This window comes from Tamandua tetradactyla, chromosome 8 (genome assembly GCF_023851605.1).
Source record: "Tamandua tetradactyla isolate mTamTet1 chromosome 8, mTamTet1.pri, whole genome shotgun sequence".
NCBI lineage: Eukaryota > Metazoa > Chordata > Mammalia > Pilosa > Myrmecophagidae > Tamandua > Tamandua tetradactyla.
The window spans coordinates 12,858,622-12,876,177 of NC_135334.1; the positions used below are offsets into that span (position 1 = coordinate 12,858,622).

The following is a 17,556-nucleotide window of genomic DNA, read 5'->3' on the forward strand; positions in this document are numbered from 1 at the left end:
GAGTGGAGCAAGGCAGGGCGAAGGGGTGGAGGCAGGCATATAGAAGGATGGGGAGGATGTTGTACACTTCCTTGAAAGAAGGCAGGAGGATAGAGGGAGGCGTTCAGAAAAAGCAGAGGGGTGGAAATAGCGTTAGAGTACCAGTGGGTACTCACTGGAGTTGGAGTTGGGAAGGTAAACCAGGTGGCCATTCTCACATATCAGGGCTCCGAAGTGAGACTCACCTGCACATTGGCAATGTACAGGGTACCATTGGCCAGTAGACTGAACTGGAGGTCATCCCCCTGTAGCCACTGCCCATCCTTCCTCCATCGGACACTGGGCTGAGGGTTTCCGGTCACTCTGCATGGCAGCCACACAGGGGAGCCTAGTGCCAACGTCTGGTTGGCTGGTCCCTGGAGGATGATGGGAGGCATCCCATCCAAGGAGGCTGAGAGAGGAAGAACTTGGGCAGCTCAGGGGAGGATCCTAGGTTCAGGCAACCAGCCCCTTGGTCCTCAATCTCTGCTCCTTCACCCCCCTAGAGATCAGAGAGGGCTTCGATAACCAACTGTATTCTCTGCCTAGGACCAGTCATCCATTAGTGGCTTTTGCTGCTGATTTCCAAACTTCCAGGACATGCCTCAGGAACATGTCCTTCCCCTATAGACATATTGTCTAGAATCCAGGAGACACAGATCTCTTTATGTCATTATTTGCTTTCAGGCCCATGGGTCTAGCCATAACTCCACGGGTACGTACCACCTTTTATCTCCAGCAGGGCCTTAGCCAAGATGCTGCCGGCCACGCTGACAGCTTGGCACACATAGTAGCCAGCATCCCCACTCTGCACTTCAGTGATGCTGAGTTGGCCTCTTGGAGAGACTGAGAAGCGCCCCGTGGGCTGAAGCGACTGGCTGGGAAAAAGCAGGACCTGAGGCCAGGGCAAGGAACCAAGGCAGGGAATAATCAGGCAGCTAGAGTAGAGAGAGCTCTCCATTCCCATCAGGCCCAGAATCCAGACAAGTCCTAAGGTTCTAGTTCATATTATGTACCTGACCACCTATGTGACCTGGAGTAAATTAGTTATGGCCTATTCACAAAAATGAAGGAATTTGATGACACGGTTTGAAGGTCCAATTCCTAGCTCAGTGATGTACTAGCTGGAAAACTCTGTGCAACCTACCTAAACTTCCTAAGTCCCAATTTCCCGTAATTTGACTCTTAGAGAATAATTATGAGTATTAAATGAAGTAATCATGTAAAAAAATGCTCTATGTATTTATATGAAAAATGCTAATTATTTCCCCTTCTTCCAGGCTGTAACATTTTACGTTTGATAGTTACATGGTAGGTAGGTAAACAGTTTTTGTTTCAGTACTAATGGAAACGCGCTGAGTTCCTGACTGATATCAACTCCCATAACCTACTAGTATCACCATTTCTTATTCATATGATAATTGAACCAAAATGCAGCAATCCCAAGTGCTAGAAAATTGTGGCTCTGGATTTGGAATGAGGTAATGAGTTGTCTCATTTTCTAGTGAGGTGGAAGTTAAATAAGACTTATTTCATTATAGCGACCCTGTTTCCTAGTAGCAAAATTCCCCTCCCTTCCATTGGATGTTATACATTAAATGTATAACTTCAGTTAATGTCCTTTCTGGCTGTGTGTTCGGGAATTTGTCTGTTAAGGTTGAAAGATGAGCTCCCCCTAGTGGAAGATTCCTGACAGCTATTAAATATTTAATAGCAGATAATTTTATTCTCTGAGTAGCTCTAGATACAACACATGGTTTCCAGAGCAGAATGCCTTTAAGTCAGGGCCTAAGGGGGTTGGGAGAGGGGAATTTAATTGGGTTTTCTTTATCCTCAGGACAGCTTTGTTCAAATAGAAAGATTCTCCAAAGAAATACCATACATAACTATTCCCTAACACCTAGACATATTGCTTTCATTTATTTAAAGTGTCCATTTATATTAATGAACTTACTTAACCTTCCCAAATAACCTGCAAGTATTTCTGAGAGGACCAAAGGGGAAACAGAAGCCTCAGAGAGAAGTCGGTGGAAGGGAAAGGGGGAGGCTGGAACCCAAGGGGAAGCTGGTGGGGAGGACTGCTGAGCTAACCACCTACTTGACTCCCTTCCTTCTGCCAGAAGATGGCAGGTGGGGGGTTTCCTTTGGTCTCGCACTGGAAAGCCACACTCTCTCCAGGAGCCACCATCTGGTCCTGGGGCCTGGTCACCAGCTGGGGTGGGACTGCGAAAGGGAGGAGAGAAAAAGAAACAGGGAGTGAGGGGTACTAAGAAGGGAGGCTGAGGGAAAAAGAGAGAGATGCTCAAGCTTGGCTTAAGACACACATCCATCTCTTTCTTAAGCCCCATTGCTTCTCCTCCTTTTCTTCCTAGAAGTGTCACTGACCCACTCAGAGCTCCCCACTCTGTCTTCCCCGCCCCCATTCTCCTCCATGCCCACCTATCCTCCTTCTCCCCACACCCCATCCCTACTTCAGGCCATTCTGGGTGGGGCCTCACCATGAACACTGAGGGAGCCAGATGCTTCGGCTCGGCCCACGCTGTTCTCTGCCACGCAGGTGTAAGTTCCCTCATCTTCGGCACTCACCCGCTCAATCCAAAGGCTGTGGTCACTTCGGATCTCAAACCTGCTCCACTCCCCACCCCCAGGCTGGGTTGGCCACAGCTACAGACAGACCCCCTTCTCTCTTCCCCAGGACAGACACCAGGGTCAGGGCAATCAAAGACAACAAGGTAGGTCTCAACAGGGACAGAAGCTGGTACCCATGGACCCATGAGTGGAGATGGGAATCAGGTGGGAATAAGGGCACAGGCTCTGGACACAGGTTTCTCTGTGCTGTCAAGCATGAGGGAGTCTGCATTCCAGTTTTCTTGAGTTCCATGGGTCTCCTTACAGGTAGGAAGAAGGGGCTCCTCACCTGCCTGGTGGCAGTTCCCCATCATCCTTGCGCCAGCGCAGACGAGGCGGAGGATCCCCCTGCACCTCGCAGGAGAAATCCACAGGGGCATCAGCCAGGACCACCTGATTGACTGGTCTACGCAGGAATGAGGGGCGCTCTATGGAGTGGGAGTGAGTGACCAGTCAGGTGGTCAACGCAGCTACTTACTTCCCAGGCTACCCACTACCATAACTCCAAAAACTCCTTGTGCCTACCCAGTACCACAAGCTCAGCTGCCCCACTCTCCCGTTCTCCCGCCACGTTGGAGGCCACACACACGTACATCCCTGCATCACTCTTGAATGTATGTGACATCATCAGCTTCCCGCCACGGATCTGCAGAGTAATGATAGTAACTTTGGTCCACTATATACATAGTGGTCAAAGCGTATATATCTCTATATAATCCATTTCCTCCACCCAGCAACCCAACGGAAAAAGACAGGTAAAGATTTGTCCAAGGTTGGGCCCGGGTCTATCTTTGCCTTCACAGTCCCACCAGTCCCTGGAATATCATGCTCCCCAGCCATCTTATCTTAGTTTCATGCTACCCATTTATCTCTCATTCAACTGCTCAAGCCAATGATCAAATGATGCCCTGAAGGCAAATTTCCGGCCTTATCGCCTCCAAGACATTTTTCCCAGCCCCTCCAAGAGCCTTAGATTCAGACTTCAGTCCTTTGGGACCTGTCCCCCACCCTGGCCCCACCCCTCACCGTGATCCTTCCTTCCTCCTCCTTGACTCTCGCACTGTCCTTCTTCCAGGACACGGAAGGCTCCGGGTGGCCGCGGGGAGGCACGCATTCCAGTACCGCTGGCTCCCCCACTGCCACCACCACATTCCCAGGAGACTGCCGGAAGTCATCGCGGAGGACTAGAGAGGGAGGGGGTGAGAGTGAGGGAGATAGCGTGCGAGCAAGTCTTGAGGGAAATAAACAGGTATAGGGCTGACACAACTGGGTAAGGACACAGGGAAAGTGTCTTGGGGAAGGGTTTGCACACCAGAACTCTTTCCCGGGTACGGGGATAGCAGGCTAGAATGTAGAACGTAGAGCATTTTTTCCTTTGGCCACGGTGGCATAGGCGATAGAATCTAAAAGTCAAGGTCTTACAGGAAGGCGCTAAATGGGTTGAGATTGGAGCTCAATTCTGAGTGAGATTGCCCCGTGCCCTCCTGAGTAACCAGCTGACGCCGGGACACTCACCTGCTACTTCCAGCGAAGCGTTTCTACTGGCCGCTGCCCCCAGGTAGTTGCGCGCCACGCAAGTGTAGACACCCTCGTCCGGCCGCGCGCGGCGCCCGTGGACTATGCGCGGAAAGAAGAGAGCCCCGCTGGGCAGCAGCAGGCGGTGCGCGCGCGGATCCTCGCGTGCAGTGGCCACGCGCGCCCCATTCTTGTACCATTCGATGTTGGGCCGGGGCCGACCCTCGGCACGGCAGGGCAGCGTGGCCGGCTCGCCTCGGGAGACCAGAAGATCTGGCGGTTGCTCCACGATGCGCGGCATCGCATCCTCCGGCTGGACCCTTGACCCTGGTGGGAGAGTGGCGGTGCAGAAAATTCAGACCAGGAAAGTAGGGAAGAGATTGAGGTTCCAGAGGGGAAAAGAACCCTTTGTTCGTCGCATTTGCTATGCTTCGTCTGCTAGAGTTCCATCCCGCCTGCCCAACCCTGCCAACCCTCTCGAGGATCTCCTTCTTGGCAGACGCTTCTTAAACTCAAAAGGAGACGCTAGCAGACAGATCAGTAGAAGAATTAAGACAAATTCTTACGCCGGTCTTCTGGACTGCCTAAAGTAGCCTCAAGAAGCCCGCTTCTTCTCCTGCCAAGTTGAAGTGAGCAATGACTGGGCACAGCTTGGCGAACAGACCGCTTGAGGGCACAAAAGAAAAGGCGTCCCCCTGCTTCCGCGACGCAGCCTGGTGTCAGGGCGCACGGACGGCTGGGAGACCTTCCAGCCAACTGGCTTTTCAGCAGCCACCACCCCTGCCTCCAAACAGGTTCGCGAATCGTCTTCGCGCAGTGAACAATCATAAACGACGCACTTAATCCAAGATTTGGGACTTCGCCTCCGCACGGTCCCCAGAGGATCCACCTAAGTCTCACAGGATGTTATGGAAGGAAAGATCTCGGTGCTTGGGCGGGGTCGTTGTACTAGAAGTTCTTAATCTGGAGTCCATGAACAGGTTTTGGGCTGGGGTGGGGGTTGTGAACTCGAAGGGATTGAATATAAACGGTAATGGGAATGTGCGTGCTGTTCCTTTTCCTGAGAAGTGCACCGTTTCGGCAGATTATTTATTCTACAAGTCTGTAAATCCAAGAACCACTGGAAAAGAGGAATTTGCTAAAATCAGTTCGCCCCCATATTCTGCCCTTTTTTCACACTTGGCCTACAAAGTCCTGTCCGCTTCATCTTCTATTGCACGGTTTGGGATCCAGCAGTCTGGAGCGGATTATGCTTCGACACGCCCATCTCCCAGTTCCGCCGTCGCATGTAGATTTGCAACCAGTGGCTGCCAGTAGGCGCCGCTGCCACCTCGCGTAATCTGGCGTCCTGAACTCAACAGGGACGACTCCGCGTTTCTGTTCCGTGCCTTCCCAAGCTCCGGCCCGCCCCCACCCTGCTCTGAAATCTGCGGAGACCTCTGCTTCCAGCCCTGGTGTGAGAATGGTTTTATTTCCCTCCTCTCCGCGTAGAAGTTCTGATCGAGTCAAAGCTGGACAAGTTGCCCTGTACTGAAGCTGTCTGGGGAGTTTAACTGCTGGGGGTCAAAACGATGGGTTTCCCTCCCACTTGGGGAAGGCAGTAATTTTCTTGATCAGTTCCCTTCCAAATGGAAATCTGTTTTTCACCCTCTTCTCTCCTCCATTCCATCTCGGTCCCAATTTAGGCAGACGCCATAGTGGACACCCAAAAGTAGTTATGCGTGTAGGCGTGGGGTACAGACGACCACGGCCTGGACCTCAACTTTGACACTTCCGTGGGGTAAGAACTTGGGCAGATTACTTAACTTCTCTGAGTCCCAGGATTCTATTTCTCTAATATGAGTGAGGCTAGTGAACGGTTTATCATAAGGCCATATGTATGTAAAGCACAACAAATTGTGGTTATTCCACTATTATTTAAGGGTGCTTTCTGCCTAGCCCACTCCACTTTATCCTAGAATCTACCGTCTCTACCTAGAACAAATTCTACCAGACCCCACTATTCCCTTTCCTCGTCACCCCCCTCCCCACCACACACACACACACACACACACACACACACACACACACACACATACTGTACACAGAACCCTGAGGTACAAGAGAAATAGACAAGTCTATTAATGGCCAAGGTTTTGCTTCATACTGGTTTTGTGGCATATAATCCACCCTCGGAATTTGGTTCTTCAGATGCAAAATGTGACTATTAATATTTTTCCTACACAGCTCATTGACTTTTCTGGCTTAAAGAAGACGGTGTGTGATGAAAATATTGTACGAGCTCTGAGTAAGTAGAGGCTTGTTTACCTAGGGTGTCAACTTTCGTGCGTAATCTCCGGGGAATCTAGGAGATTGGAGAACCCCGGCTCGTTCCCCATCCTCTTCCTCCGCATTTCCTCCTTACATACCGCACCCTTCTTTCTGGTTGGCCCTCTCCCCATAATTCCTGCACACAGCTGCAGGCGCCCTGTCCCTGGAATTTCATCTCAGTCATTCCCGGTCTCCGGAGATAATTCGACATCAGCCTAATGAATAGCTAATGGCCATGTTAATACGGCCCTGGGGCTCCTCCCCCAGCACCTGGAGTAACGCCCCCACCCCACCCCTGCCCCCCTCACACAAACACACACCCTGCCCGGCTCTCCTTTTACGCCATCTTCGAGTTCCTGGCACCATGCTCGCCATTAGGCTCGAGTGGGTGGAAGCGGAGGGATGCGAGAGCGGGCGGGATCCGAACACCCTAGAGGACCCACGGAGAAGCCGAAGTCCCAGAAAGTGGGAGTTCCCAACCCTCCCGAAAGGGGGCGCGATCTGGCCTCTCCCCGGGCTCCCGGCGAACAGCTCCCGCACGCTTTCCTTCAAGACGGGTAAAGAGCACACGGTCGCAGTCATTTATTAATCCTGGTAATTAGCGGTAACGACCTCGCCGCCCGCACTGCCAGTCCTCCGCGGCTCTGCCGGAGTGTGAATCCCAACGCTGATAGGCAAACTTCTACGTTTCCCTGAAATTACCGCCGCCCCTGCCCCACTCCGGAGCAAACATACCCAACATTATGGCTTTCTCACCCTCGTCCCAAGTAAGTTCTTGGAACGTTTCAGGTCCCAAAGGAACAAGTGGGTCACTAAGTGGCCTGGCTTAGCCCAGGATCTCCCGGAGGCTGCGCTCCCTCCACTACCCTCCCCTCAGCGGGTCCCGCCTCACTCAGTTCGGGACTTGTCCTTGTGAGGTTTTTCACACCTGGGGTGGGCGTGGAGTAGCTTGAGGAGGTGGGGAGCAGTGGACACAGCAGCCATGCTCTTCCAAGCCCTTGACCTCCTGCCGATGCCCCCAACCAGGTACTCAGAGTCCCACATTGTCCCTTTACGCCCACTCCCTAGGGAAACGCTGGGGGTCTTCTGGGTGCCCCACCTGGGACCAGGAGGCTTTCCCCGCTCCCACCACGCCGACCACCACCCACCACCACCCCACCCACCCCCAGATCCGAGAAGCCCACACTACAGGGTCTCACCATTGAGCGGGGGTTCGCCCCGGGGCGGCAGGCTGTGGTTGAGCGCCGCCAGCGAGGAGTTGAAGCCGTAGAGCAGCTCGCTGGAGTTGGAGATGTCGCCGGCCAGGGAGTCGGCGAACAAGTTCATCTGCAGCAAGGTTTTGAGCAGGTAGCGTAGCATGGCGCGACGCTGCTGCGGCCGGGGCGGGGGGCTCCGGGCCCAGGCCCTGGGTCCGAGCCCAGCGGGCCGGGAGCCGCGCGCCCCTCCACAATCTCTGCGCGCCGCGGCAGCCACGGTGCCGCTCTCCTGCCGCAGCGCCTGAGTACGGTCCGTGCTTCCGCGTGCCTTCCACCTTCTCTCGTACTTCTCTCCACCCCCCAGTGCCGGGGTCCCAGGGGAGCTGGGCAGGCGGAAAGCAGGTGCCACACCGATCACGGCGTAATTACGGGATTAATCCGCGTCCCTCCACCCTCCCACCTTCACCCCGACGGCCACTCGCAAGGCAGGAGACTAGAGTCGCGTAACGCGAGTTGGAGTCCCCGCCCCGCGTCCCGCTCTGGTCACTGCAGGAGGGATTCCCTCCTTTCTAGAGCACCCACGATGAGAGACGAGGCTCTATCGGACTCTGCCCTTCTATCAGACGTTAGAACAGAAACTTCTCTCTTTTTCGACTCTTAGAGAAACTGAGGCAAAGCGCAAGCATGCTCCTCTAGTTCTCTAAAGTGAGTCCTGGCTTTCCTCCCTCCAAGTATCAGGATTTAGCGGCGGAAGTGGGGGAGGCCGAGGGATTTGTAGGGGGAATTGGGGGGGACGAGAAGACTTTCACTGTTCTTTCATCCCTAGTCCCAGAATTGTCTGATCGGCAGGATCAAGGACCGAGGATGGGGTGGTGCGTTCTGACCGGGGGTCCTACTGCAGACGCCCTAATCTAGGCTTTCCAGCAGGAGACTCAGAAGAGGGATAAAACTGAAGAAGAAAAGCCCAGGAAGCCCAGGCAACTCGCATTTATTTGCATCCTTCCCCCGCCCCCCCCCCCGCATTTATTTGCATACCTTTTGCATTATTCGGCACTGGCATGTTTTATTAACTCGTTTTACATTTTTAAGGAGACTGAAGGGAAACCAGAGAGTCCAGGACAAAGACAAAGAGAGCAATATTATTTCTGTAAATGCAAGTGCAAGGGAAGAGATGGGATTGATGCAAAACTCGTGCAAATGTTTAAAACCAGGGAAAAAAAGGAAAGAAAACCGCCTCATGACCCCCAGCTCCAGTCTGCTTCTTACCTCTATTTAAAGATTTCCCAGTCCCCCACCCTGCAAACACACACACAGACTTTCTAGGTTGGAGATGGCATTGGGGTGGCAGGGGAATAGAGACCCTGGACCCAGCTGATGGGTGAGTGGCAGGGTGTTCACTCAGCTATGGTGCTCTATGTGTTGAGACAATCTTTGTGGGGTAGTTGCTTCTCACCCAGGGTATAGGGGGTGGGGAACGGGTGAGATCCAAAAGAGTGTGTTCTACAAAGTCGTGTCGACCCCAGAGTAAGCAGAGCAAAGCTGGAGTATTTCAGGCAGAGAAACTGCTCAAGTGAACCAGAGATATTATCAACGAGTGGCGGTGGTGGTGTTGGGGGAAGGCTTGCCCCAAGACTCCTTCCTCAACTCACACATTTCTTGGCGAAGCCTCAAACTAAGGGATGTGTAGGTGCCTTTCTACCCCTTTGCTTCAGCTTGTGCTTTGAAGGCCCGAAGCATTAGGTGGAAGGCGGAAGGGTGGCACTCCCTGGGAGCTGTTCTTTCAGCACCGGGCTGCCGGGGCTAGCCTAGGGGCGGGGAAATTCACGGAAGATTTAAATCCGAACAGATCCTGAGGCTGAGACCCGTTGGGGTAGATGAGAGAGGGGCTAGCGACATATTCTTCCTATAGTACTAGGACCTGTATCCCTTGCTCCAGAGCGAGGCTGCACGCAATTGAAAGACATATTAAGGGCGGTGCAACGGTGGTGGCTCAGCAGGCAGAATTCTCGCCTGCCATGAGGGAGACCCGGTTTGATTCCCGGTGCCTGCCCATGCAAAAAAAAAAAGAGAGAGAGAGAGAGAGAGAGAGAGATTAAAGATATAGTTCCTTGCAAGAAATCTGTCCCTTCAAGAGTGACCAACACAGAAATGAGTTCCAGTCCTGTATGTGTCAATAACAAGATGTCACCGCTCTGAAACTCAGTTTCCCCAGTTGTATGTGTGGAAATGAACTATTTGATCTGCTCCGATCTTCCATATTCCCAGTTCTGAGGTTCTTGGTTCGGCCCGCTGCTAACCATTATCATCTGACTTGCATCACACCCGGGCTGAATCACGAGAGAAATCTTGCATACTGGCACCCCAGCCCTGTTCTGGGGTGAGGAAGGCTGCAGCAGGCGAGAAATCGTGCCCCACCATGTGGATCCTGCCCCTTCTTAATCCCCTGATTTGCTCCCAGTCGGCCTCTTAGCAAACACAGAGCCAGCCAGCGTCTAGGGGCTTGTCACCCTGTTAGCGGATTTGTTCCTGGAGACGGTGCAGTTAATTGGCCCTTTATGTGGGGATCAGGGCGTATTTGCTCAGGGTTCCCTGAGCGGAGATGGCAGCTCAGCCCCTGGGCACCGTTGCTTCCTAGTCTCTGTCATCCCAGGTTTGGAGGCTGGACAAATGGGGCACTCCTCGATGGAATCTCCTGCCTCTCTTCTACACCTTGCTCCTTCCCAGCGTTCTTTTTTCTCTCCCAGCTCCTTCTTCATCTTATTTCTCTCTACTCTTTCTTTCTTTTTATTTCTCTGTATCTCGAGAATAATCTCCCTTTAGACCAACTCAGGTCTAATGCCAAAAAAGGGTCAAGCACTTAACTGGGAAGAATCAAGAATAAATACTACCCAATTATCGTACAAATCTCCCCACAACTCCCCTCACCCCTGCAGTATCTCCAGAGCCCTGAACCTGGCAGAGGGTGGGCAAAGAAGGCCCAGTAGATATCATGCCTCCCTGCTCTTCTGCAGCCCTCTCCTTCCCTGACCTTCTTCACTCAAGCCAGATGAACAGCCTGGAGACCTATCTTTGCACCCTTTCAAGTTCAGCTTCTCTCTGCGATGTTCCCATAGGCAGTTCTGGACAGGGGTTGCCTCCTACTTGTCTCCTTACAGCTCCCTGCCCCAGCTCCAAAATACCAACACAGCTCTTTGGTTTCTACCTTTTACTTAGAAGGGGTAAGTAACTCATTGCATCTGTCCCCTTTTCCTGATCTGTAAACTATTGGTGCATGTGCAGGATCTAGGACACGCTGAGCATGTGCACTGCAATGGGGGCAGGGTTCTTATTTGGGGATTCATTCAGCTGATTTAAACGTTTCTACATTAGGCCAAAGACAGAGTTGGGTTCAGGGCCCCCTCCCTTCTACTTCAAGAGACTACTCTTCCAGGACTTTATTAGTATTACAGTCTATAGAAGCACTTTAGAAAAGAACAGGAGTTAAAGGAGGTTTTGAAGAGGGGTTGGCAAAAAAAGAGAGATGATCAAGAGGAAAGGAGGATGTGGGGCGAGGGTTGAGTAGTGGAGCTAGAGGGGTAAATTTGTTCTGAAAGGGTTACGGCATCTGACAGGAAGCAGTGTGTGTGTGTGTGTGTGCATGCTTGTGTGTGTGTTCGTGTGTGTGTGTGTGTGTGTGTGTGTGTGTATGTGTGTGTTCAGGGAATACCTCAGGTGGAACCATAGAAAAGAACCTGGGGCCAAAGGGTGGTTGATGAAGTGGATGCTGGGAGAGGGATATTTCTTTCCCAGGGTGGTATTCTGGGTGAGTTGGTGTGCAGAATAGCATGGAAAATGGGAGATGGAAGTGATTCTGAGTAAGGCAGGAACTCTACACAAAAATGATGTGACTGGAGACCCGGGTTCGGTTCCCGGTGCCTGCCCATGCAAAAAAAAAAGATACAAATGAAAAAAATTAAAAGTGATATGATAGGAATCATGGCCTCTGAAGGAACTGTAAGCGCCCACCCACAGCATGTGCACGTATGCGTATGTATGTATGTGTGTGTATGCGTGTGTGTGTGTGTGTGTGTGTGTGTTGAGGAAGAGAATAGTTATCCCAGACAACTTCCTTGGCATAGTGCCAGCACTTAGGTCAGAGAATGTGGCTGGGAATTTTCAGTGCCCACACTGGGGAGGGTGTGGGGAGGCTTCTTGGTGGTCCAAAGCCTGCATGCCAGCTGGTAGAGGATGAAGCTGCTGGCATGTAATTGCCTGGGAGGGCTGTCTGAGGACAATCCCCCTATCTCACAATGATTGCTGCCACTGTCTCCCCCCACCCCCAATCACACACACACACCGCCCAGTCTATTTACATCCCTCCAGAGCCTGCAGCCTCCATCACTCTCTCTGCCTGGACCCCTTCCCAGGGCACTGATACACATTGAGCATATGTGTGTGTTAGGAAGAGGGGGCTGGGAATAACATCTGCCCCCACCCTCACACTAGCTGTGCCTGTGAATGGCCCAGCAGGGTTGCTGACTTCAGAGTATGATTCCAGGGGGGGAGTGACCCAGCCGACAGGGGCCAGAGGGCCAAACAGGAGGGGGGATCAGAGAGCAAAGAGCAGGCATCGGCTGGAAAGCAGACAGCAGGAGCCTGCCCCCGGCAGGAGCCAGGGTTTGTTGGCTCAACCCCTGTAGCTGCTGGGATAATAAGCCAGGCCCCCTGCCCAAGAGTACCCCTCTCTCCACAGGGTTCCAGTAGAGCCTGTGGGAAGACACTGCGCAGGGCACTCTCCCAAGTCTGGAAATCTAGAGGCAAAAAGGCAACAATGTCGACATCCCAGTAGAGAAGTAACAAAGGGTAAGGAGAACAAGAGTCTTCTTGGTTCCTTTCACAAAATTAGCATAACACCTCAGAGTCAGTACTTCAAAAATATTGGTTGGGTGGATAAACCTGGTTAGCTACTCAGTCCCCACAACTGCCCCCTCTGAGCCCAGTAGCCTTCTCTTCTCTAGACTGAAGAACCCACACTGCTTTGCACTCTCTCTGTAGTCGGTCTCTCCCTATCCCTTCTTCCTGTTCTGTCTTTCTTCCCTCCTTTCCCTGCTGCAGTATCCCCAATGCTCTTTTAGGGGCCTTATTTTGCTAATTTAAAATAGTTTTTTTATTATAAGCATAATAGCTCCTCATGCAAAAATATCCAAGCAGTATAAAAGAGTAGTCAATGAACAAAGTCTTCTTCCTAACCCATTCCTAATTCCTTCTTCATCTAAAGACCCACTTGTCACTGGAAAGCCACTGAGGCTATTCTCCAGAATTTTTAAAAGCATAATTAAAAAAACATTTATATATATGTTTATCCTTCCAAAAACACAATATGATCATATTATTTGATTATATCACTTGTACAGTTATGTACTTTGCCTTTTTATTAACTTGCCAACATTTTAGGGCATCTTTTCATATCTGTACATGTATCTCCATCTTTTCTACTTTAATGACTGCCTAATATTCCATTGTGCTGAATTATCATACATTTTAACGGGTCCCCCTATTTATGGAGATTTAAGTTGTTTCTGGATTTTTTTTTTTTGCAAAAAAATCTACTAATAAATATCTTGTATATATATCTTTGTATATGTATATCTGTAGGACAAATTCTTGAAAGTTAAACGGAGGGGACAAAAAATAATTTAAAATAGTGAATATTAGAGGCTACTGGGCCAGGCCTTAGAGAAAGGGCTTCACTTTCACCTGGAAAGTGTACTTTTGAACAAGATGAATGTGCATTTACTCAGGATAGAAGGAACCATAGCAGCTGGCACAGGAGGAAAGGAGGCACTCCCACCTCCTACACAGGGCCAAAGGGAGATCACACCACTGGGTAGGCTATTACATGTACATCGAAGCCTCCAACATGGTATACGGACAAAAAGCACAGCTCTTTTCCATGCCTCTGTGAGGGGTCGCCGGAAAACACTGACGTTTTTCTACCACATGTATGGAGCAGGGACTGGCCTATTGAGTGTTTATTTGAAAATGGAAGACTTGAGTGAAGAGCACCTCTTATGGAGAAGAAGGGGTGAGCAGAGCATCTCCTGGCTACGGGCACCGATTGAATACAGCTGTGCAAGGCAACACCAGATAATTTTTGAAGCTGTTCGGGAAATGTCAATAAGAAGTGATATTGCTATTGATGATGTTAAATTTCAGGCAGGACCCTGTGAAGAAATGGAAGTTATAACTCAACAATCATTGGGATATTCTGAGGACTTAAATGAAATTGAGTATTAAGACAATCTGAATTGGATTAACTAAATAAACAGCAGCGGTACATACCTCTCTTCAATCCAAATGAAAACAAAATAAGTGAATACTGGACAGTCTTAACCATTTCATAAGTTATGAAAGGACTTCAGAGCAACCTCTTTCATTACTTTTGCAAAAAATACCGACTCGGGGCTTTTTTTTTTTTTCCTTTTTGCATATGACAACTGTTACTAGAAGTACAGGCTGCTGGTTTTAGGTTTTGCATAGATTATTCATCTTAATGTTAATATCAGTTAAAAATACAAACGTGGTGTATTGTAGTCACTTAAAGCACACAAATAAAGGGCACAATCAGAATGAGATGTGCTCACTTAAATCTGCATTCAGTGAATGTGTTGGGAGGAGAATAGTTCTTGTGGGTTTCCTTTTGAATTTCAATGGTCTTAATTATTTGTAAAGTAAATAATGTGCAGTGTCAATAACATCTGCAGATTGAATGCAGTTTTTCATGTCACAAGTAGTCTGAGAAAAATAGTCTTACAGGTTGGTTATGTGTTTTTATTATAAAAATGGAATATTAATTATTAATATTTTTACTATATGTGATAAAGGATCTTTCATGAATGTCACAGGGTAAGTCAGTATTGATTAATACTGCATTACAAGGCAATGCTATCTACTTCTTTCCTCTTTGAATTACTTTTGAGAGTCACTTTGAATGCATGGACAGGAATTGCAACTTATTTTGCAAAGCAAGCTTGAAAATGTTTATGTGCACACATCCAGTAATTTTTATAAACATGTTAAACAATTTTACTGATTTTTATAATATATGTTTTGGTAAAGTTTTGGGCAATATGAATTCAAGCAGATATACTAAACTACTGCTTTCTATTTACCTGTTTAGAAAATTATACATATATTTTTGTATATCAAAATAGCTGTTATGAAATTACAGAATTACCTAATAAAAGATAAGTTGAAAATCTTTTTACTAGCAAAAAATATATATAGTGAATATTTACTGAGTGGTTCTATTCGTTCGTTCATTTGGTAAATGTTCACCAGGTACCTACTAGTACTGGCACATTTCTGGATGTGGGGGGTACAAGTAGTTAGAAAGATAAACAAGCAACCTGATTGAAGCATAGTCTCATGTAATTCTCAGAGGGATCCTATTTTTACAATGGATATTAGAATCCTTATTATCACTATTTTTCAGATAAGAAAATTGGGCCTAGGAAAGGTTAAGTAAGCTGCCTCAAGTCACACAGCAAGGAGTATGTGCATTTAAAATTTTCATAAATTTTGCCAAATCACCCTCCAAAATGTTGCAGCAAATCACAGTCCCACAGAAATGTATGAGGTCCTATTTCCCTACTATCACTGAATACTATATAACTAATTTTTTACAATTCAATAGATGAAACATGTATTTCATTGGTTGAACACCCAAATATTTAATTATGAGTGATATGGAGTATACTTTCATATGTTTCCTGACCACATGAATATTTTTCTATGATTTTTCTAAGGTCATTGGAAAAATTTTATTCTTTGTCACTTGTATATGTGTTTCTCCCAGTCTGTATTTCAACTTTCTTTTGTCATTCAACTTATTCTTATTTTTGTGTTGTGAAAAATAACATATACACAAAAAATCAATAAATTTTAATTAGCTATAGAACAGATTTCAGAGTTTGGTATGGGTTACAGTTCCACAATTTAAGGTTTCTCCTTCTAGCTACTCCAAGATACTGGAGACTAAAAGAAATACCAGTATAATGATTCAACAGTTAAAGTCTATCTTCTCTGTTATAACTCTGCCTTCTCCTTTCATCTTTCTCCCAATCTCTAGGGATACTTGGGCTATGCCCATTCTAACTTTTCCATGTTGGAGAGGACTATCGATAGTCCTGAGGGATGAGGGGATTGTGCCTGTTTGGAAGTATTATGTACTCCAGAAAAGCCATGTTTTAATCCTGATACAATCTTGTGAGAGAAGCCATTTCTTTTAATTTTTATTCAATACTATAGGTTGGAAATGTCCAATTAGATTATGTCCATGGAAATGTAACATAACCAATTGTGGGTGTGGTCTTTTGATTTGATGGAGATGTGACTCCACCCATGCGAGGTAGGTCTCGATTAGTTTACTGGAATCCTTAAAAGAGGAAACATTTGGAGAGAGTCAGAAAAGACAGCGCTGACAGAAACTTCACAGCAGAGCTGGTATAGATGCCAACACTTGGAGAGCAGAAACATGGATGTTTGGAGATGCCTGGAGCCTCGCAGATGTCACCGTGAGATGTTAAGCAAGCCAGAACCTCAAGAGAGCCAAGGGAAGCCGAAAGATGAAAGCCAGCCCTGGAGAAGTAAAGTGAGGAACCCCACAGGAACAGAAGCTGAAAACAATGAGGCTCAGGAGCAAGGGACCAGCAGACGCCAGCCATGTGACTACCCAGCTGACAGAGGTATCCCAGACCTATCAGCCTTCCTTGAATTAAGGTATCTTTCCCTGGATGCCTTAGTTTAGACATTATTATAGGATTAGAACTATAAATTTGTAACTTATTAAATTCCCCCTTTAAAAAGCCATTCCAGTTCTGATGTATCGCATTCCAGCAGCTTGCAAACTAGAACAGGGATGAAACTAGTTGATGTTCTGGAGTGGCTGGTACCTTTTGTCAGATCTTTTTTTTCTTAGTAAAGCCAAATTTATCAAAATATTCCATTATGCCGTTTAGGTTTGTACCATGCTTAGAAAGATCTTCCTCAGGCTAAGCGTACAGGATAGAATCACTGTTTTCTTCTAATAATTCTATGGTTTAATATTTTACACTTAGATCTTCAATGCCTGTGGAGAATTTTGATATAAGGAATAAGGTAGAGATACAGTTTTTTCCCTAAAGAGACAACCAGCTGCCCTCATCTTTCCTTCACCGATACGCAGGGCCACTTTTCTCAGGTGCTAATTCACATATGAATTTGACTCTGTTTCTGGGCTCACTGGTCTGTTAATTGGCCTGTTGATTTCCATGACAGTACTAAATTGTTTAATTACTACAGCTCTGTAATATGCATTATTATCCAATAGGTTAGTTTCCCTTGTTAACTTTTAATTTTTAGACCTTTCCTGGCTATTCTTTTTTTGTTTTTTTAACTTTTTTAATTGCATAGTATAACATATATACAAAGCAAATTTAAAAAATAGTTTTTAAAGCACTCTTCAACAACTTATTACAGGACATATCCCAGAGTCTGTCATGGGCTACCATATGATCCTTTCAGATGTTTCCTTCTAACTGCTAGGAGGTTAGAAGGTTTAAATATTTTCTTATCATCACAATTGATTTTTTTCCTTCTTTTTGGTGAAAAATAACATATAATCAAAAAAGCTATATATTTCAAAGCACAGCACCACAATTAGCTATAGACCATATTCCAGAGTTTGACATGGGTTATAATTTCACAATTTTAGGTTTTTACTTCTAGCTGCTCTAAGATACTGGAGACTAAAACAGATATCAATTTAATGATTCAGCATTCATATTCATTTGTTAAGTCTTATTTTCTATGTATAACTCCACGATCACCTTTGATCTTTCCATCCCTCTCATTAGGGGTGTTTGGGCTA

At 47.7% G+C, this 17,556-nt stretch overlaps 1 protein-coding gene and 1 long non-coding RNA gene across 2 annotated transcripts in view; one reads left to right on the plus strand and one right to left on the minus strand.

The window, feature by feature from the left end:
• Nucleotides 1–7,830, minus strand: part of ROBO3 (roundabout guidance receptor 3) — a 15,828-nt gene extending 7,998 nt beyond the window's left edge. The window contains exons 1-9 of the mRNA XM_077112568.1: nucleotides 7,671–7,830; nucleotides 4,162–4,488; nucleotides 3,673–3,830; nucleotides 3,172–3,292; nucleotides 2,936–3,074; nucleotides 2,517–2,644; nucleotides 2,117–2,241; nucleotides 742–913; nucleotides 225–430 (exon numbers count right to left, since the gene is read on the minus strand). Of these exons, the coding sequence (XP_076968683.1) occupies nucleotides 225–430; nucleotides 742–913; nucleotides 2,117–2,241; nucleotides 2,517–2,644; nucleotides 2,936–3,074; nucleotides 3,172–3,292; nucleotides 3,673–3,830; nucleotides 4,162–4,488; nucleotides 7,671–7,830 (1,536 nt within the window). The remainder of the gene's footprint in view (nucleotides 1–224; nucleotides 431–741; nucleotides 914–2,116; nucleotides 2,242–2,516; nucleotides 2,645–2,935; nucleotides 3,075–3,171; nucleotides 3,293–3,672; nucleotides 3,831–4,161; nucleotides 4,489–7,670) is intronic.
• LOC143644069 (uncharacterized) lies at nucleotides 6,387–8,638 on the plus strand. The gene is made up of 3 exons (XR_013156495.1): nucleotides 6,387–6,448; nucleotides 7,641–7,818; nucleotides 8,494–8,638. It is a non-coding gene; the product is annotated as an uncharacterized LOC143644069 (long non-coding RNA).
• Nucleotides 8,639–17,556: the final 8,918 nt, after the last annotated feature.